The sequence below is a fragment of the Erythrolamprus reginae genome, unplaced genomic scaffold (assembly GCF_031021105.1).
Source record: "Erythrolamprus reginae isolate rEryReg1 unplaced genomic scaffold, rEryReg1.hap1 H_63, whole genome shotgun sequence".
NCBI lineage: Eukaryota > Metazoa > Chordata > Lepidosauria > Squamata > Dipsadidae > Erythrolamprus > Erythrolamprus reginae.
This window is the reverse complement of record NW_027248521.1, coordinates 55,309-81,632: the sequence shown is the minus strand read 5'-3', so window position 1 is coordinate 81,632 and position 26,324 is coordinate 55,309. Positions and strand designations below refer to the sequence as shown.

Below are 26,324 nucleotides of genomic sequence, written 5' to 3'. Positions count from 1 at the left end.
TATAACGTTTGTAATGTTTTTTTTGTTAAATTAAAAACCAAGTTTGCTTAAAAAAAATTCTGGCTCCTAAATTTTTTGGCTGGCTCCTAGATTCTGAACAACTTTGTCGACCCCTGCCTTTGTCTGTGACTGGGTTCTTAAGTACAAAAGTTCGTAAGAAGAAGCAATTTTTCCCATAGGAATCAATGTAAAAGCAAATAATGCGTGCAATTGGGGAAACCACAGGTAGGGTGGAGGCCCTGTTTCCTCCCAGGAGATTCCTAGAGAAGCCCATGGAGGCTTCTCCCCGCCTTTTCCGGGCCTGTTTCCTCCCAGGAGATTCCTAGAGAAGCCCACGGAGGCTTCTCCCTGCCTTTTCTGGTTACAGTTTCGGAGGCTTGGGTTCGTAGGTAGGAAATGGTTCGTGAGAAGAGGCAAAAAAATCTTGAACATCCGGTTCGTATTTAGAAAAGTTCGTAAGTATACAGGTTCGTAGCTAGAGGTACCACTGTACTTCATAAGTCTGTATCCAAAGTCCTTCATATAGTTCCACATATTAATAAGGGCAATATCTATTGAAACCTTCCTGCTTTATTTAGGCTGGTATACCAGTGAAATAAAAAGATGGCCAAGCTGTGATTTTCATCAGAGATAGGTGGGGCCCAACAGAAAGCCAGAAAGATGACAGCTAGTGGGGTGTTATTTCCATTACTTGTCCTTATTTGATCATTGTTACTAAATACAACAGACTAATGTGTCTTTTATTGTCCGCAGATTACATCCCATAATCTGCACCTTCCACAATATTGGCCACAATTCTTCCATTGGAGTGAAACAGTTCAGACCATTGGTCCAAATTATTGAACTGTATTATCGATACTAATTGGCAGCAACTCTCCCAAAATTTTAGTCTGATTTTATCTTTTTAGGCTGGGAATTTCTGAAGATGCTAGAGCAGTGATAGCCAAGTTTTTTTCCTTGGGTGCCGAAAGAGCACGTGCATGCACTATTGTGCATGTGTGAGTGCCCACGCCCATAATTCAATGCCTGGGGTGCACAAGAACAGCTTCCCCCTTCCCCAGGAGACCCTCGAGGTCAGAAATATCAACTTCTGGTGGGCCCAGTAGGCTTGTGTTTCACCCTCGCACTCCCCTGTCCTCCTGGAGACTCTCTAGAAGCCAAAAACGCCCTCCCAGAGCCTCTGTGTGAGCCAAAAATCAGCTGGCTGGCACACAGATGCACGTTGGAGCTGAGCTAGGGCAACGGCTCATATGCCAGCAGGTATGGCTCCACGTGTCACCTGTGCCATAGGTTTGCCATTACTGTTAGAGCAAGGGTGTCAAACCTAATTTCATTGAGGGCTACATCAGAGTTGTGTTTGACCTTGGGGAGCTGGGTGGGTGTGGCCAGGGTGGGCGTGGCTTGCTCAATGTCACTCGTGGGCGCCAGTAGCATCCCAAGTTCTCTGCCAACGAAAACAGGCTCCCGAGCTCCATTTTCCGCTGTGATGGCTTCCTGAAATCCTCTATCAGTGAAAAAGGAGCTTGGGAGCCCTCTATTTGCAGAGGAACCACGGGCTAGATCTAGGTACACCGTGAGCTGGATACGGGCACTGGGCCTTGAGTTTGACATCCCTATGCTAAAGAAACTGAATCTGGGGCTTTAGGGTCCAAAGACGGGCTACAAGAATGGTGGAAGGTCTTAAGCATAAAACCTATCAGGAAAGACTTCATGAACTCAATCTGCATAGTCTGGAGGACAGAAGGAAAAGGGGGGACATGATTGATACATTTAAATATGTTAAAGGGTTAAATAAGGTTCAGGAGGGAAGTGTTTTTAATAGGAAAGTGAACACAAGAACAAGGGGACACAATCTGAAGTTAGTTGGGGGAAAGATCAATAGCAACGTGAGAAAATATTATTTTACTGAAAGAGTAGTAGATCCTTGGAAGAAACTTCCAACAGACATGGTTGGTAAATCCACAGTAACTGAATTTAAACATGCCTGGGATAAACATATATCTATTGTAGATAAAATGCAGGAAATAGTATAAGGGCAGACTAGATGGAGCATGAAGTCTTTTTCTGCCGTCAGTCTTCTATGTTTCGATGTTTCTATGTTTCTACTGTGTTTTCTGACAACATAAATCTGTATTTGAAGTTTAGTAGATCATTAATTGCAAAAACCTAAGCACAGTCTGGCCTGATTACTATCTACATGGAAAACTACCAGAAAATTATTTTGTTTCATGTTATACTACTGAAAGCCTTACAGCTTCCTAAAGACAGAAACCCTTCAGGAATGTAATGGTTTTTTTTAACTTTCCGAGGTCTAACTGTTCTCTTCATTAGATAGCTGTCCACTAGAGGGCACTAGATACCAGATTATAAAAAATATTTCTGCTAGAAGAGGAAAGACTAGAGGCAAAGGATCTAAATAATCCACAACATATGACTACAAGGGAGCCCAAAATTCCTGTTGCTAAGTGAGACAGTTGTTAAGTGCGTCTTACATCATTTAATAGCCTTTCTTGCCACAATTGTTAAGAGAATTACTGCAGTTGTTAATAGCAATAGCATTTAGACTTACCGTATTTTTCGGAGTCTAAGATGCACTGGAGTATAAGACGCATCTTAATTTTGGGGGAGGAAAATATGGAAAAGAATCTGCTTACCGGGTATTCATCTGGCTAGTATCCTTAGTCTGGTCAGCTCCAGCACATTATTTTCTCCCCTGGTTAGGGCTTAAAAAAGCTTTATTTTGAGAGAGTAACAATGAAAGAGCTTGCAAGCCAGTAAGAGCTGGGAACATCATTAGCACCTGGAAAGAAACAGCCAGAGCAAGTACAGAAATAAAAAAAAACCTGCAAAGATTTAGGGCTTGGAAAACATTCTTCTTGGCAGAGAGTAACAATGAAAGAGCCTGCAAGAGCTGGGAAGATTGTTAGCATCTGGTTAGGGCTAAAAAGAAAAAGCTACATTCAGAATATAAGAGACACCCAAATTATCAGCCTCTTTTTGGGAGGAAAAATGTGTGTATATACCGCTTCACAGTGCTTTACAGTTCTCTCTAAGTGGTTTACAGAGAGTAAACATATTGCCCCCAACAATCTGGGTCCTCATTTTACCAACCTTGGAAGGATGGAAGGCTGAGTCAACCTTGAACCTGCTGAGATTGGATCTGCCAAACTGCTGGCAGCCGGTGATCAGCAGAAATAGCTTGCAGTACTGCACTCTAACCACTGCACCACTGAGACAGAGTTGTTAAGTGAATTGGATTTGCCTATTGACTTTGCTTCTCAGAAGCTGCAAAAGGCAACTTCTAAACTGCCTCCCAATTACTGACCACCTCTCCATGATGAATCGGGTTCAAGCAAGATGTTTTCAGAACAGTCAGGTGGCAGCGGTGGGCTGCTATGGTGGAACGGTGATATGTGCTTGCCCCCGTGGCTCTGAGTGCTAGCAAACTCGAGCACAATTCTGCTACTGCAGCTGTGCAAATAGCAGAATTGCACGCAGAGATGCAGATGTGCCAGTGTTTCGCTGTGGATTTTTGCTTCTGCCTGCGCTCTGGGCAGGGGTTTCTACTTACCCCTGCTTTTGGTGCAATGCGCGCGCAGCTCTGGATGATTGACGGGTGGGCAGGCACATCCAAGTGAGATTTGGCTTCTGCGCATGCACAGGAAGCGAAATCGTGTGAGAGGCTGTGCAGCCACACGAGATTTTTGAGGATTTTTTGCTTCTGCACATGCGCAGAAGCAAAAAAACTGCCGAAATCTCACACTCATGTTTGTCATCTTGTGAGATTTCTCTTCCTGCACGTGTGCAGAAGCCAAATGCACTCCGGTGACCCAGCTCCATTTTCACTACCTGTACGCAGTGTGGCTGTTTGGATTTGTTTTGGAAGATTTGTTCATTGTGTTTCGTGTCCCAGAGACTGTTAGACTTTAGTCTTGTGACTGGCAGTTCCCAGCCTGTCAATTATTCAAGGAGCTGATCAGGTCTCTACGTCAATTTACTTTTCTGTTTGTGAATGCTATGAATTTATTTATTCTTATTTATTTTATTTTATTATTTATTTAACAAAACATGTACAAGATAACAGGTATTGGTATGAACATAAACATTAGCAAAGTAGGAACAGGTAAATTAGGACAATGGTGCGCTTATGCACACCCCTTACAGACCTCTTAGGAATGGGGTGAAGTCAACTGTAGACAACCTAAGGTTAAAGTTTTTGGGGTTTGGGGAAGAAATCACAGATTCGGGTAGTGTATTCCAGGCATTGAGCACTCTGTTGCTGAAATCGTATTTTCTGCAGTCAGGTTTCAAGCGGTTTACATTGAGTTTGAATCTATTGTGTGCTTGTGTATTGTTGCGGTTGAAGCTGAAGTGTTCATTGACAAGTAGGACATTGTGGTAGATGATTTTATGAACTATACTGTATTTAGATCAGATCGAAGATGACGTAGCTCTAAGCCATCTAAGCCCAGAATTTCAAGTCTGCTGGAATAAGCTATTCTGTTGTGAGTAGAGGAGTGGAGGTCTCTTCTTGTGAAATATTTCTGTGACACCTCCCCTGGGCTCCATTTTCAATACCAGAGGGTTCCAGGATGCCATTATCATTGGCAGAAGGTTGCAGGAAGCCATTGCGGCTGAAAACAAAGCTCGAGAGGGTTGTAGCCGGCCGTCGCAAGCTTCATTTTTGCTGGCAGAGGCTTGCAGGAAGCTGTCGCAGCCACAAATGGAGCTCAGGAGCCTGTTTTTGATGGCAGAGCACTCAGGCCACCAGATGCGCCCCCAACACAAGTTAGGTTGAGCTGGCCATGCCCATCCTTGCCACTCCCTCCCCAGCCCCCAAGATCAAACACAACCTTGATGCCGCCCTTTATAAAATTGAGTTTCACCCGTTATACAGTATAGCTGTCTTGATTTTTAATTTTATGAAGGCTTAGTGTGTAGAGACACTTATATATTTATTATTATTATTATTATTATTATTATTATTATTATTATTATTATTATTATGTCAGTACAACACAGCAAATGAGATCACTATGCTTGATTTCGTATTTCATCACCAGTCGGGCGCTTCCCAAGCACCTAGGACTGCATGATGTAGCGGCGAATTATGTTTGCCGATCCCAGTGAAGCGGCCTTTTGCAATTGACAGATGGAGATTTTGTCAATTCCAATGGTTTTCAAATGTCCGCTGAGATCCTTTGGTACTGCGCCCAGCAGTATTATTAATACTAATTTTTTATTATTATTATTATTTATTAGATTTGTATGCCGCCCCTCTCCGCAGACTCAAATATTAACAAATACATCTTGGAAAAATGTGATAGCAAAGCATTTAATACAATAATTTCTGATACTTACTCTTCATCTTCCTATAATTCTGCATTTATCACCATATCAATGTACATTCTTAACCAGCAGGTGTCAATGTATAGCAGTATCTTTTTATTTAAAATTAATTAAATTGAGTTGCGTAATCCATTGATAATAGCTAAAATGCAGTGGGGCAGTCTAGGATGATTAAAGCTAATGTAGCCCTCAGCCCAATTAAAAATTTCAGATTAGATAAAAAAAGTATCCTGAAGCAAAACACTCTCAGATGAATCAGTGATCTCACCAAGAACTAAGATTTGACTAACTAGAGCAGAGGTCCCCAACCTTTTTTGCACCAGGGACCGGCTTTAAGCTAGATCAGTTTTCCATGGCCCGGTGGGGGGGGGGGGCTTTGGTCATATGGGGGTGGGGTTATGGAGGGGTGGAGCTTAGTGACGCAGCCCTCCACACTTGTCCACAGGGCGGGGAGAATCAGGAGGCTCCTTTGGCGGCTGGGGGCTGCCTGGCTTTGTGATTTTGGCTGGGGGGGGGAGTTAGGAAGGTCCTACTTCTCCCCCCCTAAGCCAAAAACTCAAAGCCTATCTGCTGGATACGGGCGATGAGTGGGACAGAGCGGTGCGGAAGCCTCTTGCAGCAGCTGCCACAGCCACCGGCTTCGGCGCCGCTCGTCCCGCTCATCGCCCGTATCCAGCAGATAGGCTTTGAGTTTTTGGCTGGGGAGGGAGAAGTAGGACCTTCCTAAGTCCCCCCCCCCAGCCAAAAACTCAAAGCCTATCTGCTGGATACGGGCGATGAGTGGGACAGAGCGGCGCGGAAGCCTCTTGCAGCAGCTGCCACAGCCACTGGCTTCGGCACCGCTCATCCCGCTCATCAACCATATCCAGCAGATAGGCTTTGAGTTTTTGGTTGGGGGGCGGAGAAGTAGGACCTTCCTAACTCCCCCCCAGCCAAAATCACAAAGCCTATCTGCTGGATACGGGCGATGAGCGGGACGAGCGGCGCCGAAGCCGGTGGCTGTGGCAGCTGCTGCAAGAGGCTTCCGTGCCGCTCTGTCCCACTCATCGCCCGTATCCAGCAGATAGGCTTTGAGTTTTTGGCTGGGGGGGGGGGAGAAGTAGGACCTTCCTAAGTCCCCCCCCAGCCAAAAACTCAAAGCCTATCTGCTGGATACGGGCGATGAGTGGGACAGAGCGGCGCGGAAGCCTCTTGCAGCAGCTGCCACAGCCACCGGCTTCGGCACCGCTCGTCCCGCTCATCGCCCGTATCCAGCAGATAGGCTTTGAGTTTTTGGCTGGGGGGGTGAGAAGTAGGACCTTCCTAACTCCCCCCCAGCCAAAATCACAAAGCCAGGCAGCCCCCAGCCGCCAAACGAGCCTCCTGATTCTCCCCGCCCTGCCCGACGCCCCACCCTGTCCTGCATAATGTCCTCTGCCGGGAGGGCAGCGCCGCCGCGGACCGGCTGGAAAACCCCAACGGCCCGGTCCCGGTCCGCGGACCGGCGGTTGGGGACCTCTGAACTAGAGAGTCATCAAAGCTTCCTGCTGCCAAATGTAGATTTGTTTTACAAATATTTCATTAGCAATTCTAATATATATTTGCCTTGTTTTTCTGCAGGAAACTCCCACTGTTCTCTACTTGGCCATCAGAAAAAATAGATTTTCTCATTCATTGTTCTCTGCAGAAATTATACAGGTTGTTATTAATAACATATATCTTGCTAGAACCATTAGTAATAAATGGCAGATTTTCTACAGGTTCAACAGTGGTGGGATTCAAAAATGCTTACTAGCGATTTTGTGGGCGTGGCGTGGCTTAGCGGGAATGGCTTGGTGTGCGCGGCAGGCGACAGATACTGCAAAATCTCCATTCCCTCTGCGCATGCACAGAAGCCTTTGCACATGCACAAAGGGTTATTTGCCAGATGCTTTCATGCAGTGACGTCCGGGGAACAGGTTCGGGGACGTAGAAAGCCGGCCTTCACTACCGGTTTGGCAACTGTGGCCAAATTTTCACCACTGGTTTATGTGAACCGGTAGCAACCCACCACTGATTAGGCCACCATGCTGCTCTCTCTATATGGAAGATTAAGTGCGTGCAATAGGTTATGAAGGGGAAAGACTGCCATTGTTACTTCAATTTCATTAAGAGTTAAAAAAAAAAATTTCCCCCCAAAAATCTGATAAAGTTCAGATTTTTAATAAATCTATACTATTCAGGAGATTTTGAAGAAACTAACCAATTACGTATTATGTAGACTTTGGATAGAATAGCTGTTACAGCCAGTACTAATGGCAAACCTCTAAAATGATCAAAATACCTACCAATCTTAAGCAAAATATTGTTGTAATTTACTGGAGGAATGAATATCATGTACAGTGGTACCTCTACCTACAAACACCTCTACTTACAAGGCAGGGAGAAGCCTGCGTGGGGCCTCTCTAGGAATCTCCTGGGAGTAAACAGGGCCGGAAAAGGTGGGGAGATGACTCAATGGGGCCTCTCTAGGAATCTCCCGGGAGGAAACAGGGCCTCCACTCTTCCTGTGGTTTCCCCAATCGCACACATTATTTGCTTTTACACTGATTCCTATGGGAAAAATTGCTTCTTCTTCTTACAACTTTTCTACTTAAGAACCTGGTCACGAAATTAAGTTTGTAAGTAGAGGTACCACTGTATTCTATGAGAAGACTTCATCATGGTTTACCATTAAAATTTCTAAGGAAAAGGCAGTAAGCATTAAAATAAAAACATCAGTATTCTAAATGAAACAGCAATTGAAATTCAACATTGTTTTTAGCATACAGTATTTCAAATAACTTTCAGATCACGGCATGAGTTAATGAGCATTTTGAGTAAATGCCTACTTACCAAAAAAGCTCTGATACTCTCTTTTTCCTCTGTATTTATAGAGCAGGAACAACTATTATAATGGACAGCCTGAATTCTTGCTTCATTGTTATTGTAAAATCAGTAAATATCTTAAAAAAGAAAACAAGAACAGTGTTATTAATGGATTACTTTATTTCCTAAAATTGACTAGAGCAATTTATTGACCTTGGATACTTTAAGCTGCTTGGCTGGGGAGTTGAAATCCATATATCTTAAATATGCTTGATAGAAATTTTTATTACAATGAGAAATTTTAACCCAACTTGTATAGGATGCAGGTTGGATCAGAAGATTGGCGTTATAGTTCAGCTAATTGGAAGAGGCTGAATGATTTCTTATTTTATTTATTAAATTTATATTCTGCTCACCTTACTATCTAAAGTAACTCTGGGCAGCTTAGAATAAAACCATAAATATTAAAATTAACAAGTTTAGAAAGTTAACTAGAAAACCAGTGGAATGTTGTGGTGATTTTGTTTGGTAGAAAAGTGAAACTGGATACATATAATATTTGAATTCAAAATCAGTTTTTCTCACATTATGGAACATAACTAGGGTAATCAAACTATTCAAATTCTGTTTTTTGGTCCAGTATATTTAAAACACATGCTCACCGTATTTCCGCTGGAATTTATTTATTTATTTGTTTATTTGTTTGATTGATTGATTTTTATGCTGCCCTTAACAGAGTCAGCATATTGCCCCCACAATCCGGGTCCTCAGTTAATGAGATATCTTAACTATTAAATTTGTATTTTAGCTAATAAAAAAGAATAAAGGTTAAAGATAAAGAAACAAAATAAATAATAAACCTTTTCTATGAGTTTATAGGGCCATTGCACAGAGGCAGCAAGGCTGGACCCAAGGATAATTAATACACAAAATGGTAACTATTTTAATTTAATCACTTCCTGAATGACATTCTTGAAACAGATGATATGTTGAATTATGCACAATCAAATTCATGCGCTGGCTCAGTGGCTAAGACACTTAGCTAGTCGATTGAAAGGTCGGCAGTTCAGCATTTCAAATCCCTAGCACTGCATAACGGGGTGACCTCTCATTACTTATCCCAGTTTCTGCCAACCTAGCAGTTCAAAAGCACATAAGAAATGCAAGTAGAAAAATAGGGATTACTTTGGTAGGAAGGTAACAACATTCCATGCGCCTTCAGCTTTTAGTCATGCCAGCCACATGATCACGGAGACGTCTTTGGACAACGCTGGCTCTTTGGCTTTGAAACGGAGATGAGCACTGCCCCCTAGAGTCAGGAATGACTAGCACATATGCGCGAGGGGAACATTTTTATCTTTATAATCTTTGGAACGATTTTCTAGGTCAAACATTGCTTTGTACATGCAATTTGCTATTGTTATTTCCTAGCATTGAACTTTTGAAATGTATTTTGCCCTATAATTTGAAACTATGTTGATAAACTACAAAGATAACGAATAATTTCAAATGCATTTACACAGACTTGCGACCATAGTTACAATTTATAGCTTAGTAATCAGTATTTTTGTTAGCCAACATGAAGCAGATTTTACAGCGCTTTCAATTTGGCACAACAATGCACCTTGAATGGATCAACTGTGTTTCCTGTGTTTCTTTTCTTCTTTTTTCTTATTAAATCATATTTAGCCAAAATCTACAGGTGTTGTGAACTGACTCTTGGAGGCGTCATATTAAAATCTTTTAGTGTTTATAGAAGAAAGAAAGAAAGAAAGAAAGAAAGAAAAAAAGAAATAGAAAAAAGATAAAAAGAATTACAAGCATTAAAATTTAATTCAAAAATTGTATGTTTTTAGATGTATACTTTAAAAGACTATATACATGTCCATGCGAATGGGTGTGTACACAATTTTAGATAAATAATAATTTTTAAATATTTAAATATAAAAAGTAGTTAATTTCAACGTACACATTTTCAAAAGACTACTACGCCTGTTCTTAGAAGCTGTTCATAATTGTTTAATTGTGATCTCCATCTTTTTGGTCATCCAATAAAGCTACAAGGGAAATGACACCTAAATCCAAGCCTGAGAAACAAGGAACACAGGTAGGACAATACGTTATGGATGGATGTGTATATTTTATTTATTTATTTATTTATTTATTTATTTATTTATTTATTTATTTATTTATTTATTTTGTCCAATATACAATAATACACAATGAAGGTTAGAGAGAATATAGTAGAGAAGAAATACGAGATATAGGAGAGACTATAGGACAGGGGACGGAAGGCACTCTAGTGCGCTTATGTACGCCCCTTAATGTTACTAGGATGTTCGGCAATCATAGTTTGTTATCTTGTAGTGGAAAAAGTAAAAACACAACAGACAGTATTTAATGATAATGTTAGGAAAGCTGGGAAGTTACAGTAAGACAATGGTCTCCTGCTACTAAAAGCAAAATCACTAGAGATTTATCAATTCACTTTTATATATGGTTATAGTGATTGAAAATCCTTGCATGTGCATACAGTGGAACCTCGACATACGAGCAGCTCTACTTACGAGCTACTCGAGATACGAGCTGGGAGAGGAGAGAAATTTTTGCTCGACTCCCGAGCTCAAATCCGGGATACGAGCCGAGAAGAGCCGGGTTGGCTTGGTTTGCTTCCTTCCCGAGCTGATGCAGAGCCAAATAAAGCGTCACGCCCCCCTGACGCTTTCGGCGGCTTCCGAAGCGACGCTGGGCTCTTTTGCCGCCAAAAGCGTCAGGGGGGCATGACGCTTTGTTCGAGTGGCTCACTCCAGAAAGGAAGGAAAGTAAACCAGCCCGGCTCTTCTCGGCTCGTATCCCAGCAGTTGGTGAGTGGAGAGGCGGTCGCCTCCCCTGCTGCCCCACTCTGGGGGTCCTTGGCTTCTGCTGGGGGTGGGGGGGTCCGCGCACATCGAAGAGGCACCTCTCGCCTTCTGCCGCTGGCCGCCCGCCGTGCCGCTTTCCTTCTTCCCGTCGCACCTTCCAAAGCAGCGCTGGGCGAAAGAGAGCGGGCGGCCAGCGGCAGAAGGCGAGAGATGCCTCTTCGTGCGCTCGATCTCGGGGGTTGGGGGCGAGCTTGCCACCAGGCTCGGCTGGGGGGGGCTTGGCTTCTGCTAGGGGGGGGCGGCGGCCGGGTCCGGCTCCCGCCGCTGACGCGCCCCTCTGACGGCATTCGGCGGCTTCCAAAGCACAGGGAAGGGCTTAAGCCGCCGCCTTTTCCCTTCCGCGTGGGAGCGCCAGACCTCTTGTCTGCCCGGCCCGAGGCACGAAACCACTGTTTATGCCGGGCAGCTCGCCTGGAATGCCAGCAATGCCACCGGGCCGATTGCCGAGCGGGGGCGGGGCGCGGGAGGAGGCAGCGCCCCCCCGGACCCCTCAGGCCGCTCTGCCCGGGATGGGGCTCGACCCGGGTGGAGCGGCCTGAAGGGTCCGGTGCGGCGCTGCCTCCTCCCGCCCCCGCTCGGCAATCGGCCGGACGGCATTGCTGGCATTCCAGGCGAGCCGCCCGGCATAAGCAGCGGTTTCGTGGGTGCTGGCAAGCCCCCAGGTCGGCTGCAGTCTTTTAAAACAGCCCCGCCGCTTCTCCGCTGACTCCTGAAGCCAAAAGCGAACTTCCGCGCTTCAGGAGTCAGCTGAGAAGTGGCGGGGCTGTTTTAAAAGACTGCAGCCGACCTGGGGGACTTGCCAGCCCCCCCCCCCACCCCACAACTCGGAACCACGGCGGCGGAGGAAGGCGAATGCGGCTTGGAAGCTGGGAGGGGGGCGAAACTTCTTTGGCCACTTAGCTCTTCCGCCCCCTCCCAGCTTCCAAGCCGCATTCGCCTTCCTCCGCCGCCGCGGTTCTGGGGTGGTGGGTGGGTGCTGGCAAGTCCCCCAGGTTAAACGGGCGAAGTAACGTGAAGGATTGGAAAGCTGAAACGGGGCGTTTTCAGCTCCCCAATCCTCCACGTTCCTTCGCTCCTTTCCTAGCTAAATCGTGTGGCAGCGAACATGCTTTGGGGGTTTGGAAGGTGCTACTTCTCCTCCCCAGCTAAACCCCCAAAGAATGTTCGTGCCACACGCGAGCGATCCGGGAGTCCAGGAGGGGGAGAGAAAGAGAAAGAGAGAGGGGGGAGAGAGAGAAAGAGAGGGATAGAAAGAGAGAGAGAGAGAGAGATGCTCAGTGAGCCTTTCTTTGAAGTTGCCTTTCTTTCTTTCTTTCTTTCTTTCTTTCTTTCTTTCTTTCTTGCTCTTTTTCTTTCTCTCTTTTACCTTCCCTTCCTCTATTTCTTCTTTTCTTTCTCCTTCCCACCTTCTACCCTCCCTCCCTCCCTTCACTCATTCCTCTCTTACTCTCCCCTTTCATAAGTTTCCTTGCTTCCTTCCTCGTTTCCTGTCCCTCACCCCTTTCTTTCTTTCTTTCTTTCTTGCTCTTTTTCTTTCTCTCTTTTACCTTCCCTTCCTCTATTTCTTCTTTTCTTTCTCCTTCCCACCTTCTTCCCTCCCTCCCTCCCTTCACTCATTCCTCTCTTACTCTCCCCTTTCATAAGTTTCTTTGCTTCCTTCCTCGTTTCCTGTCCCTCACCCCTTTCTTTCTTTCTTTCTTTCTTTCTTTCTTTCTTTCTTTCTTTCTTTCTTTCTTGCTCTTTTTCTTTCTCTCTTTTACCTTCCCTTCCTCTATTTCTTCTTTTCTTTCTCCTTCCCACCTTCTTCCCTCCCTCCCTCCCTTCACTCATTCCTCTCTTACTCTCCCCTTTCATAAGTTTCCTTGCTTCCTTCCTCTTTTCCTGTCCCTCACCCCTTTCTTTCTTTCTTTCTTGCTCTTTTTCTTTCTCTCTTTTACCTTCCCTTCCTCTATTTCTTCTTTTCTTTCTCCTTCCCACCTTCTTCCCTCCCTCCCTCCCTTCACTCATTCCTCTCTTACTCTCCCCTTTCATAAGTTTCCTTGCTTCCTTCCTCTTTTCCTGTCCCTCACCCCTTTCTTTCTTTCTTTCTTTCTTTCTTTCTTTCTTTCTTTCTTTCTTTCTTTCTTTCTTTCTTGCTCTTTTTCTTTCTCTCTTTTACCTTCCCTTCCTCTATTTCTTCTTTTCTTTCTCCTTCCCACCTTCTTCCCTCCCTCCCTCCCTTCACTCATTCCTCTCTTACTCTCCCCTTTCATAAGTTTCCTTGCTTCCTTGCTCTGTTCCTGTCCCTTCCCTCTTTCCTTCCTTCCCACCCTCCGTCCATTCATTCACCCATTCCTCTCTTGATCGCTTAAAGCCAGTCCCTGGTGCAAAAAGGGTTGGGGACCTCTGTCCTACAGGATTGGGTGGCAGAGAAGTTGAACATATGTAAATTTAAAAGTTTAAGAAAGTTTACAAGTTAAGTGAAAGAAACTTCATTATTCATTTATATGTACATGTACATTTCTTCATTAAAAACATGTCTTTTTGCATAATTTAGACTAACTTTATGAGTTTTTTGAGGGCTGGAACCAATTAAAATTATTTACATTAATTCCTATGGGGAAAAGTCGTTCGAGATAAGAGCTGCTCGACTTAAGAGCCCAGGTCCGGAACGAATTAAACTCGTATCTCGAGGTACCACTGTATACCTAAAATAAAGAGCTATAAGTATAGAAAATAAGGCTGCAAACTATAATAGGGAAAAATGTTCCATTTAATACCCTTTTTTTCCCCAATGCAGGTAGCTTCCTTAGTTTTCCGGCTGCTAAAGATAAGAACTCTTCAGCAAGGTGATATTTTTGTGAGTATTAGAAATGTACAAGCTGGTTGAACTAGAAACATAGGGATATGTTTTTTAAAATAGTGCAGATGTAAAGAAAATCTAATTATGTAACATGCATGTAGTTAGAAATTAACATCCAGTCCAAAAGTTGTTACAGGTAGTCCTCAACTTAGGACAACAAATGAGCCCAAAATTTGTGTTGTTAAGTGAGAAATTCGTTAAGTGAGCTTTGCCCCATTTTACAACTGTTTTGCCAGATTTGTTAAGTGAATCAGTAGAGCTGTAAAATTAGTAACATGGTTGTTAAGTGAATCTGACTTCCCCATTGACTTTGCTTGTCAGAAGGTCACAAAAAGAGATCACGTGACTCCAGGACACTGCAACAGTCACAAATGTGAGTTAGTTGCCAAGTTAGTTGCCAACTAACATTGTTAGTTGCTGAATGTAAATAACATGAGCATATGCATGCTACAATGGTCATGTGTGACTAATGGTCATAAGTCACATTTTTAATGCGAACTGTTGTAAGTTGAGGACTACTTGTATAGAAAATAAAAATCCGAACCGGGCTTCTGCTGTCTTCAAGATTTCTTTTGGATGATCTGACCTCATGGAGCAGGTTAGATATTTATTTGGCTGCTTTTCCTTTGGCATTTCAAAAGGCAAGGAAACAATTTTTTAATGCAGTCTTCAATAGTTAAGTTGAAGGTAACCAGCCTATTTAACTATGCTAAAGGAGAAACTTCCTGAAAGTTAGAACAATTAATCCGTGGAACAGCTTGCCACCAGATGTTGTGAATGCTTCAATGCTGGAAGTTTTTAAGAAGATGTTGGATAACCATCTGTCTGAAGTAGTGTAGGGTTTCCTGCCTAAGCAAGGGGTTGGACTAGAAGATCTCTAAGGACCCTTCCAACTCTGTTATTCTATAGTGGTTCTCAACCTTTCTAATGCCACGACCCCTTAATACAGTTCCTCCTGTTGTGGTGACCCCCAACCATAAGTCTAGCACCAACAGAACTTTAAGCTGATTGGCAGGAAGGTTAGAGGCACACACCCACTGTAAATGCTGGATTGGTTGGATTGTAAAAATATGTTCCAAGGCACCAGAATAGAAGTTTTAATTCTATTTGTCTTTTCTCATGCTCTTAGGTGGCCCCTTTGAAATGGTTGTTCAACCCACAAAGGGTCCTGACCCGCAGCTTGAGAACCAATTCCTAGTGGTATAGTTTAGAATAGTATAGAATCTATAGTCTGTACTCTACTATTCTAAAACTGACTTTTAGGAATTGGTCGGTTGGAATATATGATATTCCCTGATTAGAACTTTCTGAATGGACTATATAGTAATTAAACAAACACACAAATAATAAATTCTTAGGGGCAGCTTCCACAGCAGATTCAACAGACTTAGACAAAATTACATATTGATTTAATAAATACCCATTTCCCAAATTTGACCAGAACGCAGGAGGCAATAATTAATAGACGGGAATTAGATAAAGCAATGCCTCATCCTTTCTACATATACTAATACATTCCTACAAACCCCCTCAGTTATTTTTGAAGTCAGATTTATTTCCAGTCTTGGTAGCCAGCTTTCATTGAGGATTGTGTAAAATAAAGAAACTATTCTTAAAAAATGGAAACAATATTATTAGCACTAATGCATTCATTTTCTTAAATTGTTTGTCATTACAGGGCCTGGCCAATTTAATGGACAAGTCGTGTGGTCTTCAGCTCAGTTTGGTAAATCATTATTTTGGGGAAAAAAATTGTTTTATCTTACTTTAAAAGCAATGTTAAGATTAGCCTTCATTATTCAATGTTCTTTGAGAAAAATGAGAGCATATAAATAAACTGAACGTGCCTCCAGAACTGAAGAAGATTCTTGGATGAGAAGCAAAATGGCTTCAAAGAAAAAGAAAATCTAATTGCCTTTTGAAAAAGCACCTTTGGGACAACCATGACTGAGAATCTCCAGAGTTTTAAAAAGCAATGTAAATTTATTTCTATAGGTAAAACATCATTAAAAAAGTTGAAATATTTCCCCCCTTCATTTCAGTCCTCTCTTCTACTACTATATTTGGCTAGTGTCTTCAACAGTTGCCCTATTAATGTATATTAATTCCCATCACCCAGTAAATGACAAAAATTAATTATATTAATAATAGATTATGAGATCACAGAGCAGTGCTAGTTTTTCTTCTTTTCTTATTTGCCATCTAAAATGTGTCTTCAGAAACACATAATGTACAAATCAATTACCGTAAATTGGAACTGTTGCTATGAAACAACATTGGTTCACATATGTATATTTGTGTTATTCCCTAATTAATATCAGCCCTAAATAAATTTTAATTTTAATTGCGAGTGCATGTCTGCTAAGTCATTTATTGGACAATAACATTTCCTCTGATAGTCTCTTCATTTTATTTGGAAATTAGAATATAGTGTTCTTTAGACAAACCATTATCTTAATAAAAATTCTCATATTTGGATAAGATTACTCTTCATCTTAATAGTTAAAAAAACCTCTTTCATTGTAGGCTAAATTTAAATAAGTATTCTTCTTTTGGCAAGCATCTATGTGTACCAATTAATACTTTAACTATCTTGACATCTTTTTTTGGTAATCTCAGATTTATTTTATACATAACACAATAGAGTGTAGCCTTAAAATATGGATTATTTATCTTACTTAGCAAAAGAGATTGTTATTACTATTTTCCTCTTTCCACAGATCAGTGAAGGCGCAGAGTGCATATTTATTCCAAAACGGCTATTTCTGGAAAAAGCAACTGCTAAATCCAGGCAGACAGCATTACAGTTGTTCAGCAGTTACCCCACAGAGAGTATGATCCAGGAGAGTTACAACTTACAGGATATATGGAACAGATACAAGAGGAAACTTATTAAAAAGCACCTTAAATGGCATCAAAAGTAGTGATGGCTGGTAAATATATATGTATATATGTTGCAAGCCAACCATTTCTCCTGATAAGAAAATTATCATTATTTGTTTGTCCCTTATCCTCAACAACTACATCTATTTCATTTACAGCTCCCTTTTCATAAATTTCAAGAAACAGATTTATCCTCGTTGTCCAGGAACAGAAATCATCCACATCGGTTACATCTCTGTTCCCTTTACCTAGTTTAAATATCTGTCCAAAAAAGTTCTGAACTCCTCACCAAGCACTTGGGTACCTCTGTATGATGGATGCAAACCATCCCCAAACCATCTCACTTCTCTTTTCCTCTCTTCCTCCCCACTGCTTTCCTATTTAAAATATTTAACAGATTAACAGAGTTGGAAGGGACCTTGCAGATCATCCGAATCAGGAGATCCTACACCTGCCTCGACCTAGGATCATTTATTTTTCTGTATTTTGGACCTTGTTTTATCTCATTTCCCCCTCCTCCATGTCTAATGGTCTCTCTGATGTAGTATTCAATTTCTTTCAGCTTTAGGCCAAAGAAATCTTAGGTGTTCACACCCTGAGTGCCATCTCTAGGACATACTTTATGAATACTTAACATTGGACTATGACAGGGGTAGGCAAAGTTGGCTCTTCTATGACATGTGGACTTCAACTCCCAGAATTCCTGAGATAGCATGATTGGCCCAGGAATTCTGGGAGTTGAAACCCGCAAGTCATAGAAGAGCCACCTTTGCCTACCCCTGGAGTATGAGATCTGATTTTCCTTTCTTCCTGAGCTTTTCCTGTACTCCATCAGCTTCTTAGCTAGTGATCAAAATAACAGATTCCACTTTTGATGAGATATGACCAGAGATCAGCTGTTGCAATAATTGGTTTTATTTTAGGAAAAAATCTGTAGAAAAGGAGGGCAAATTGAAGGCTTAGAGAATTCTGAGAAAAGTCCATAAATATTGCACTTTCTTCTAATACTAGAACTTGAAGCATTGTACAATGGTTTTACTGCTAGCAGTTGTATCTACATCTGGAAGAGTTTTGAGGGAGCTACCAAAATAGCTATCAAATAAACTAAACATGAGACTCAAATTATAGCCTTGAGAGTTTTGCTACCGAGCTCTGTTCTACGGTGCAGCTGAGACATTGGTAGGACCACAAAGCAGCTCTAAGGCAAATCTGGTTCACCTCCTCAATGGACTCTCAGCAAATGGCTTTTAAATAAGGGTGAAAGACACATCAATGCAAATGCTTTATTTTAGAAAAGTCTTTTTAAAAAAAACAGTTTTCAGAAAATATTTATTTAAAACAAAAGAATAGGTAGAGGGGGCAAAAACCTATTTTATCTCCTGTTTATAGTCCAACTTCAGTATAGAACTATTTACAATTCCGGTCCAAAGACAAGTTTATTTACAGAATCTGTAATCCAGTAGTAGTTCTAGTAGAGTTTAAGGCACATTTTGAGTGTACAGCATAGTTTTGGCATGTTCTCAGAAAGAAAGTCCTGTTCACACTTTTGTCTGGTTTTTGGGTGTTTTTTGGAAGTCCATTTTTCACAGTCATAAATATTCTTTTCTCCACCCTATAAATCATTCTCGGCACAATTCAAGTGAGTTGGTTTTGATGATAAGACCGAAATATGACAGTCTTGGTTTTGACTTCAAATAATATTGTAGAGTGAGGGTCGGTCAAAGAATTTTGGTTTTTTGTTATTGGAGGGTGAGGATCGGTCAAGGAATTGTTGCAGTTCTTCCAAGTGCTATGGTGGTCTTTCTGCAGTTCTTCTCCATAAATAAGCCCCATGGGTAAAGTCCAAGTCAGGTTCTTGGCTCTTGAGGAAGCAACAGAACCAGCTGGTTCCCGGGGTCAGTGTTCAGTCCAAGTATTTTTTTCTGGACAAACCTAGTAGAACCACCTATTAGATCCCCCCTCCGGACCCCCACTCTGATCGACAGGCATCAAGCGACAGGTGTTAGAAGCTACTGGTGTTGCTTCATGTGTGATGCCAGGTGATCAGAGCGGGAGGAGGACTGGTTGCACAGGTGGCACTGAAATCGACAATGGCCAGTATGTTTTCGATAATGGCAGGTCATTTCCTCACAGCAAGAAAACTTCCATCCGCATCCTTCCCAGTTGCAATAATAAGAGTTTTTCACCTGTTTGGGGAAAAGAGGGGAAAGAAAATGATAAGAGTGACCACCAGACCTGGTCCTCCTTCTTAAGGGATCTCATCTCTCTCTTTTTAATTTATTAAAATTATGCCTTCTAAATGTATTTGTAAATGAGCCAAGGTGGCAGAAAGATTAGAGTGCAGTACTGCAGGCCACTAAAGCTGACTGCTAGATCTGTAGGTGAGCAGTTCAAATCTAACCTTCCAGGTTGACTCCGCCTTCCATCCTTCTAAGGTGGGTAAAATGAGGACCCGGATTGTGGAGGCAATATGCTGGCTCTGATAAAAAGTGCTATTGCTAACATTTTGTAAGCCGCCCTGAGTCTAAGGAGAAGGGAGGCATTAAAAAATTGAATAAATAAATCTACCTTGCTCTTTAATCCTAAGTAGGAAAGGCAACCAAAGCATTTGATGATGGGTGTAACTCTGGCCCTGGACTCAGGTTGCTGCTGCTTAATGCCAGGTCGGTGGTAAATAAAGCTCTCCTCATCCGGGATTTGATCCTGGATGAGGAGGCCGACCTGGCATGTATTACTGAAACCTGGCTGGGCCCGGAGGGAGGTGTCCCTCTCTCCGAAATTTGCCCAGCCGGGTTTCAGATATGGCAGCAACCTCGACCCCAGGGAAGGGGGGGAGGAGTGGCTATTGTAGCCAGGGAGAGCCTTTGCCTGCGTAGACTCATTGCTCCGGAAATTGCGGGTTGCGAGTCTCTCTTGATGAAATTGGACTTAGGGGTTCAGGTGGGCTTATTTCTCACGTACCTGCCTCCCAGCTGCGTGTCTAAAGCCCTGCCTGTGCTACTCGAGGAGGTAGCCGGGCTGGCGGTGGAGTTCCCCGGACTTATAGTCCTGGGGGACTTCAATCTGCCGTCGCTCGGCGAAACCTCTGGGTTGGCACAGGAGTTCATGGCCACCATGACAGCCGTGGACCTGACTCAAGTAGTACAGGGTCCGACTCACGAGAGAGGGCACGCACCTGACATGGTATTCCTTTCCGAGCAATTGAGTAATGGTCTGAGACTAAGGGGCTTAGAAGCATTGCCTTTGTCATGGTCAGACCATTTTCTACTATGGCTTGACTTCCTGGCTCCAATCCTCCCCCCGCAGGGAGGCGGAACCAATGAAGATGTTCCGCCCCAGACGCCTGATGGACCCAGAGGGCTTTCAGACGGCGCTTGGGGTTATTCCAGAGGCACTCGTCCACAGTTCGGCAGAGTCTCTCGCGGAGGCCTGGAATACGGCTGCTGCGGAGGCTCTAGACCGGATTGCGCCTTTGCGACCTCTCCGAGGCGTTAGACCCCGTAGAGCCCCATGGTTCAACGAGGAGCTCCGGGAGTTGAAGCGCCAAAAGAGACGTCTAGAGAAGCGATGGAGGAAGAGTAGGTCTGAATCCGACCGAACACTTGTAAGAGCTTTTATTAAGACTTACAAAGTGGCGCTCAAGGCGGCAAGATGCGCGTACCATGCCGCCTTGATTGCATCAGCGGAATCCCGCCCGGCCGCTCTGTTTAGGGTGACCCGCTCCCTTCTTAATCAGGGGGGAGTTGGGGAGCCCTTGCAGAGTAGTGCCGAGGACTTTAACACGTTTTTCGCTGATAAAGTCGCTCGGATTCGAGCCGACCTCGACTCCAATTGTAAAACAGAGTCGACTGACAACGAGTCAGTCGAGGTGACTGGGGCACGTACTTGTCCACCTGTCTGGGGAGAGTTTGATCTGGTGACACCTGATGAAGTGGACAAGGCCATTGGAGCTGTGAGTTCCGCCACCTGTTTACTGGATCCGTGTCCCTCCTGGTTGGTTTCGGCCAGCAGGGAGGTGACACGGAGCTGGGCCCAGGAGATTACCAACGCTTCCTTGGGGAGGGGAGTTTTTCCATCACTCTATAAAGAAGCGCTTGTGCGCCCCCTCCTCAAGAAGCCCTCCCTGGACCCAGCTGTGCTTAACAACTATCGTCCAGTCTCCAACCTTCCCTTTATGGGGAAGGTTGTTGAGAAGGTGGTGGCACTCCAGCTCCAGCGGTCCTTGGAAGAAGCCGATTATCTAGGTCCCCAGCAGTCGGGTTTCAGGCCCGGTTACAGCACGGAAACCGCTTTGGTCGCGTTGATGGATGATCTCTGGCGGGCCCGGGACAGGGGTTTATCCTCTGTCCTGGTGCTCCTTGACCTCTCAGCGGCTTTCGATACCATCGACCATGGTATCCTTCTGCGCCGGCTGGAGGGGTTGGGGGTGGGAGGCACTGTCCTTCAGTGGTTCTCCTCCTACCTCTCTGGTCGGTCGCAGTCGGTGTTGGTGGGGGGTCAGAGGTCGACTCCTAGGTTTCTCCCTTGTGGGGTGCCTCAGGGGTCGGTCCTCTCCCCCCTGCTATTTAATATCTACTTGAAACCGCTGGGCGAGATCATCCAAGGACATGGGGTGAGGTATCATCAATATGCGGATGATACCCAGCTTTACATCTCCACCCCATGCCCAGTCAACGAAGCGGTGGAAGTGATGTGCCGGTGCCTGGACGCTGTTGGGGCCTGGATGGGTGTCAACAGACTCAAGCTCAACCCGGATAAGACGGAGTGGCTGTGGGTTTTGCCTCCCAAGGACAATCCCATCTGTCCGTCCATTACCCTGGGGGGGGAGTTATTGACCCCCTCAGAGAGGGTCCTCAACTTGGGCGTCCTCCTCGATCCACAGCTCACTTTAGAACAACATCTCTCAGCTGTGGCGAGGGGGGCGTTTGCCCAGGTTCGCCTGGTGCACCAGTTGCGGCCCTATTTGGACCGGGACTCACTACTCACAGTCACTCATGCCCTCATCACCTCGAGGTTCGACTACTGTAATGCTCTCTACATGGGGCTACCTTTGAAAAGTGTTCGGAAACTTCAGATCGTGCAAAATGCAGCTGCGAGAGCAGTCATGGGCTTACCTAGGTATGCCCATGTTTCACCATCACTCCGCAGTCTGCATTGGCTGCCGATCAGTTTCCGGTCACAATTCAAAGTGTTGGTTATGACCTTTAAAGCCCTTCATGGCATTGGACCAGAATATCTCCGAGACCGCCTCCTGCCGCACGAATCCCAGCGACCGATTAGGTCCCACAGAGTGGGCCTTCTCCGGGTCCCGTCAACTAAACAATGTCGGTTGGCGGGCCCCAGGGGAAGAGCCTTCTCTGTGGCGGCACCGGCCCTCTGGAACCAACTCCCCCCGGAGATTAGAACTGCCCCTACTCTTCCTGCCTTCCGTAAACTCCTTAAAACCCACCTCTGCCGTCAGGCATGGGGGAACTGAAACATCTCCCCCTGGGCATGTTTAATTTATGCATGGTGTGTCTGTGTGTGTGTCTGTTAGTATCTGGGTTTTTTAAATATTTAAATATCTTAAATCTGTCTGATTACTATGATTTGTTTTACATGCTGTGAGCCGCCCCGAGTCTTCGGAGAGGGGCGGCATACAAATCCAAGTAATAAAATAAATAAATAAATAAATTATTTCTGTAAAGGTCAAAAATTCCTGTGGCTTTTTGACAGCTGTATACCTCACACCTGTGATGTCCTCACTCCTGCCATGTACTCCCACAGGGCAGGTGAAATACCCCTTTTGAACTCAGCTGTACCAGCATAACTATCTCTCCTTCTGTGTTCACCTCTCCAAAATTGTGTGCAAACCTCAGAGGGCGGATGGGGTGATGGAGTGTGTTTAGCAGACTCCTCTGAAACTACCTCCTATGACGCAATAAAGCGATGCCTTACCCTTGTGTGTTTGAAGGTGCGCCTTGAGATGAGAGCTCTTCCTGTACGTTTTCCCGCAGCCATCATAAGTGCACCTATATGTCGCAGTCCGTTTGTGGGATGAAGAGCGCTGTCCTCTCTATTTGGTTTCCCACATTTCCGTTGGGGAGGCAGATGGGGTGATGAGGATCCTGGAGGCGGAGGCCTGACAGGGGAGGATCTGGTCAAAGAGTCCGTTAGGAGAGGGTCCATGGGGGTACTGAGGCTGCGGAAAGGGGGTTGGTGGGGTCCCACACTTGATGTTCATGCAATTCCGGGACTGGCCCAGGTCAGGCAGAGCCTCATAGGCATCCACTTTGGGCGAGAAAATGCTCATGAAGTAATAGCCTTCTAAGCCACAGGACCATTGCGAGGAGAAGTGGCCCGCGGTTAGTGGATTGACCTGAGACACTGGCCTGACCCGGGAAGGGGTCACGGTCCTCCTCTCCCCCCCCAAAAAAGAATTCACATCACAAAAATTCACCTCACAAAGGAGTGAGGGAGAACAGAGGGCGCCTTCCCATGAAACCCCCCTCCCTCCTCTCGAATTAAGCGGGGTCCCTCAGGTTTGAGTGTAGGACACCCCCCCCCCCCGAAGGTGAGGGGAATGCAAAGCTTCCATGCCGCCTCTTTTCTCCCCGTCTCCTGAAGCAAGCGGCAGTGCCTCTGAGCACGTGCAGAGCGCGTGCCGTTCCAGCCACCCACCACGCTCTCTACGGTCTGTGGGGCCAACTCACCTGGGATGATGGGCGGCTGTCCACCTTCTGGAAAGAGGCGAGGGATGCCAAACAGGGGGCTATGTCTACCTCGGGGTCGCCCAATCCAAATAGATTTCCCGGCCGCACCGTAGAAGGCCTGGCCGGCGGTGGAGAGCATTTAAATCGTACCGAGCTAGCGCGCAGACCAACAGCGCGACCAGATGAGATATGTCTCCGAGGCGGGGCAGTGTCACTCGGGGGATGTAAAGCGATGATGCCTGCCTCTTCGAGGAGGCGTAAATTCAGCTCTCCTAGAAAAGGAGGAGCGCCAGAGTTGGGACGGCCCTGGTTTTCGGGCCCTGGTGAATCTCTGCCCGCCATCAGTGGGGTCTTGTTGCCCAGGGTGAGGCGAACCAAAGGCTCTAGCTGCGCGGGCCTCAGGTTTCTTAATCTCCGGAAAGACGCCCCAAGTGCATTATTTTACATTTGGAAACATTAAATTGCAGTTTCCATTCCTTTGACCATTTATCTAGTAAAGCTAAATAATTTACCATATTACAGATACCTCCAGGAATATCAACCCTATTGCACACTTTAGAGTCATCAGCAAATAGGCAAAACTTCCCTTCCAAACCTGGAACTGTATCAAAAGCTTTGCTGAAGTCCAGATAGGCAATATCCACGGCACCACCTTCATCCAACACCTTTGTGACATAGTCAAAGAAATCAATGAGATTAGTCTGACATGATTTGCCTTCAATAAAGCCATGCTGATTTGGGTCCAATAAGTTATTGTTTTTTAAGTGCTGATTTATCCTCTTTTTGAGTAGAGTCTCCATCGTTTTAACTACAACTGATGTCAAGCTAATTGGCCTGTAGTTACCAGCTTCTTCTCTACTGCCCTTGTTGTGGATAGGCACAACACTGGCCACTCTTCAATCCTCAGGAACATCTCCTGTTAACAGGGATTGGTTAAATAAATCAGTCAGGGAGGTAGCAATCATATATCTGAGTTCTTTAAAAACTCTGGGGTGGATGCCATCTGGACCCATTGCCTTATTTATCTTTAATCGTTCACGTTCTTCTAAGACATTGGCTTCTAAGATCACTGGAGCTGAATCTTTACAGCTGGAAGCAATGCTATATCCATCTATAGTATTATATTGTAAAGTGTCTTTTGAGAAAACTGAACAGAAGTAGCTATTCAAATGGTCAGCGACCTCCTTATTCCCATCAATGCATGTATTATTCCCGGTACTAAGCTTCGTGATGCTGCAGTTTTTCTTCTTCCTATCACTAATATACATCTGAAGGTTTTATCCCCCTTCTTTACAGATTTGGCAATTTCTTCCTCTTTTGAGGCTTTAGCAGCATATATTATCTGTTTCGCCTTCTGTCTCATTTTATACACCTCTCTATCAGCTATATTTGCAGACTCTTTATGCCTCCTATAGGCAGCCTTTTTTTCATTGACTGTAGCCCTTACATCATTGCTAAACCATAGCGGTTTGTTCTTCCTTTTACCTTTAATTATTTGCCTTACATACAGTCCAGTAGCTTTTAAGATGGCCTTTTTTAATACAGTCCACTGGGTGCTCGCTCCTGCCATTTTATCCCTCCTCTTTAATTCATTATCTAAATATTCCCCCATTGCATTAAAATTAGTTTTTCTGAAATCCAATACTTTGGTTGCAGTATAGGATTGTTCACAATCAGTTTTTACATCAAAACACAAACATAGATGGTTCTTTTACGTTTAGTTATTTGCCTTATATACAGTCCAGTGGCTTTTAAGATGGCCTTTTTAATACAGTCCATTGGGCACTTGCTCCTGCCGTTTGATCCCTGCCCTTTAATTTATTATTTAAATATTCCCCCATTCTATTGAAATTTGTTTTTTTGAAATCCAATACTTTGGTTGTAACATAATGAGATATGACCAGAGATCAATTGTTGCAATGAATGGTTTTATTTTAGGAAAAAATCTTTAGAAAAGAAGGGCAAATGGAAGGCTTAGAAAATTTTGAGAAAAGTCCATAAATATTGCACTTTCTTCTAATAGTAGAACTTGAAGCAGTGTATTTTTTACTGCTACCAGTTGTATGTACACCTGGAAGAGTTTTGAGGGAACAATTCAAGTGAGTCGGTTTTGACTTCAAGTAATATTGTAGAGAGAGGGTGGGTCAAGGAGTTTTGTTTTTTTGCTTTTACATGGTGAGGGTTGGTCAAGGAAATGTTGCAGTTCTTCTAACTCCTCTGGTGGTCTTTCTGCAGCTCTTCTCCATAAATAAGCCCCATGGGGAAAGTTCAAGTCAGGTTCTTGGCTCTCGAGGAAGCACCATAACCAGCCAGTTCCTCAGGTCAGTGTTCAGTCCAAGTATTCTTTTCTGGACAGACCTAGTAGTACCAGCTACTAGATTCCCCCCGTCCACGACTTCCACTCTGATCACCAGGCATCAAGCCACAGGTGTCAGAGGCTATTGGTGTTCCCTCATGTGTGATGCTAGGCGATCAGAGCAGGAGAAGGACTGGTGGCACAGGTGGCACTGAAGTAGAAAATGGCCGGTGTGTGTTTGGTAATGGCGGGTGATTTCCTCACAACCAGCAAACTTCCATCCACACCCTTCCCAGTTGCTTTTCATCTGTTTGGGGAGAAGAGGGGAAAGAAAATGATATGAGTGACCACAAGACCTGGTCCTCCTTCTTAAGGGATCTCTCATTTTAATTTATTAAAATTATGCCTTCTAAATGTATCTGTAAGTGAGCCAAGGTAGCACGAGTAGAGTGCAGTACTGCAGGCCACTGAAGCTGACTGCTAGATCTGTAGGTCAGTGGTTGAAATCTCACCTT

The 26,324-nt window shown here is 44.3% G+C and overlaps 1 protein-coding gene across 3 annotated transcripts in view; it reads left to right on the top strand.

Moving 5' to 3' along the window:
• LOC139155805 (cyclic nucleotide-binding domain-containing protein 2-like) overlaps nt 1-26,324 on the top strand; it is a 73,714-nt gene that overhangs the window by 40,215 nt on the left and 7,175 nt on the right. For all 3 annotated transcript variants that reach the window (XM_070731087.1, XM_070731089.1, XM_070731088.1), the window contains exons 8-14: nt 6,949-7,026; nt 8,244-8,304; nt 9,055-9,109; nt 10,233-10,282; nt 13,876-13,935; nt 15,617-15,664; nt 16,659-16,871. In XM_070731087.1, the coding sequence (XP_070587188.1) occupies nt 6,949-7,026; nt 8,244-8,304; nt 9,055-9,109; nt 10,233-10,282; nt 13,876-13,935; nt 15,617-15,664; nt 16,659-16,862 (556 nt within the window). In that variant the 3' untranslated portion in view covers nt 16,863-16,871. The remainder of the gene's footprint in view (nt 1-6,948; nt 7,027-8,243; nt 8,305-9,054; nt 9,110-10,232; nt 10,283-13,875; nt 13,936-15,616; nt 15,665-16,658; nt 16,872-26,324) is intronic.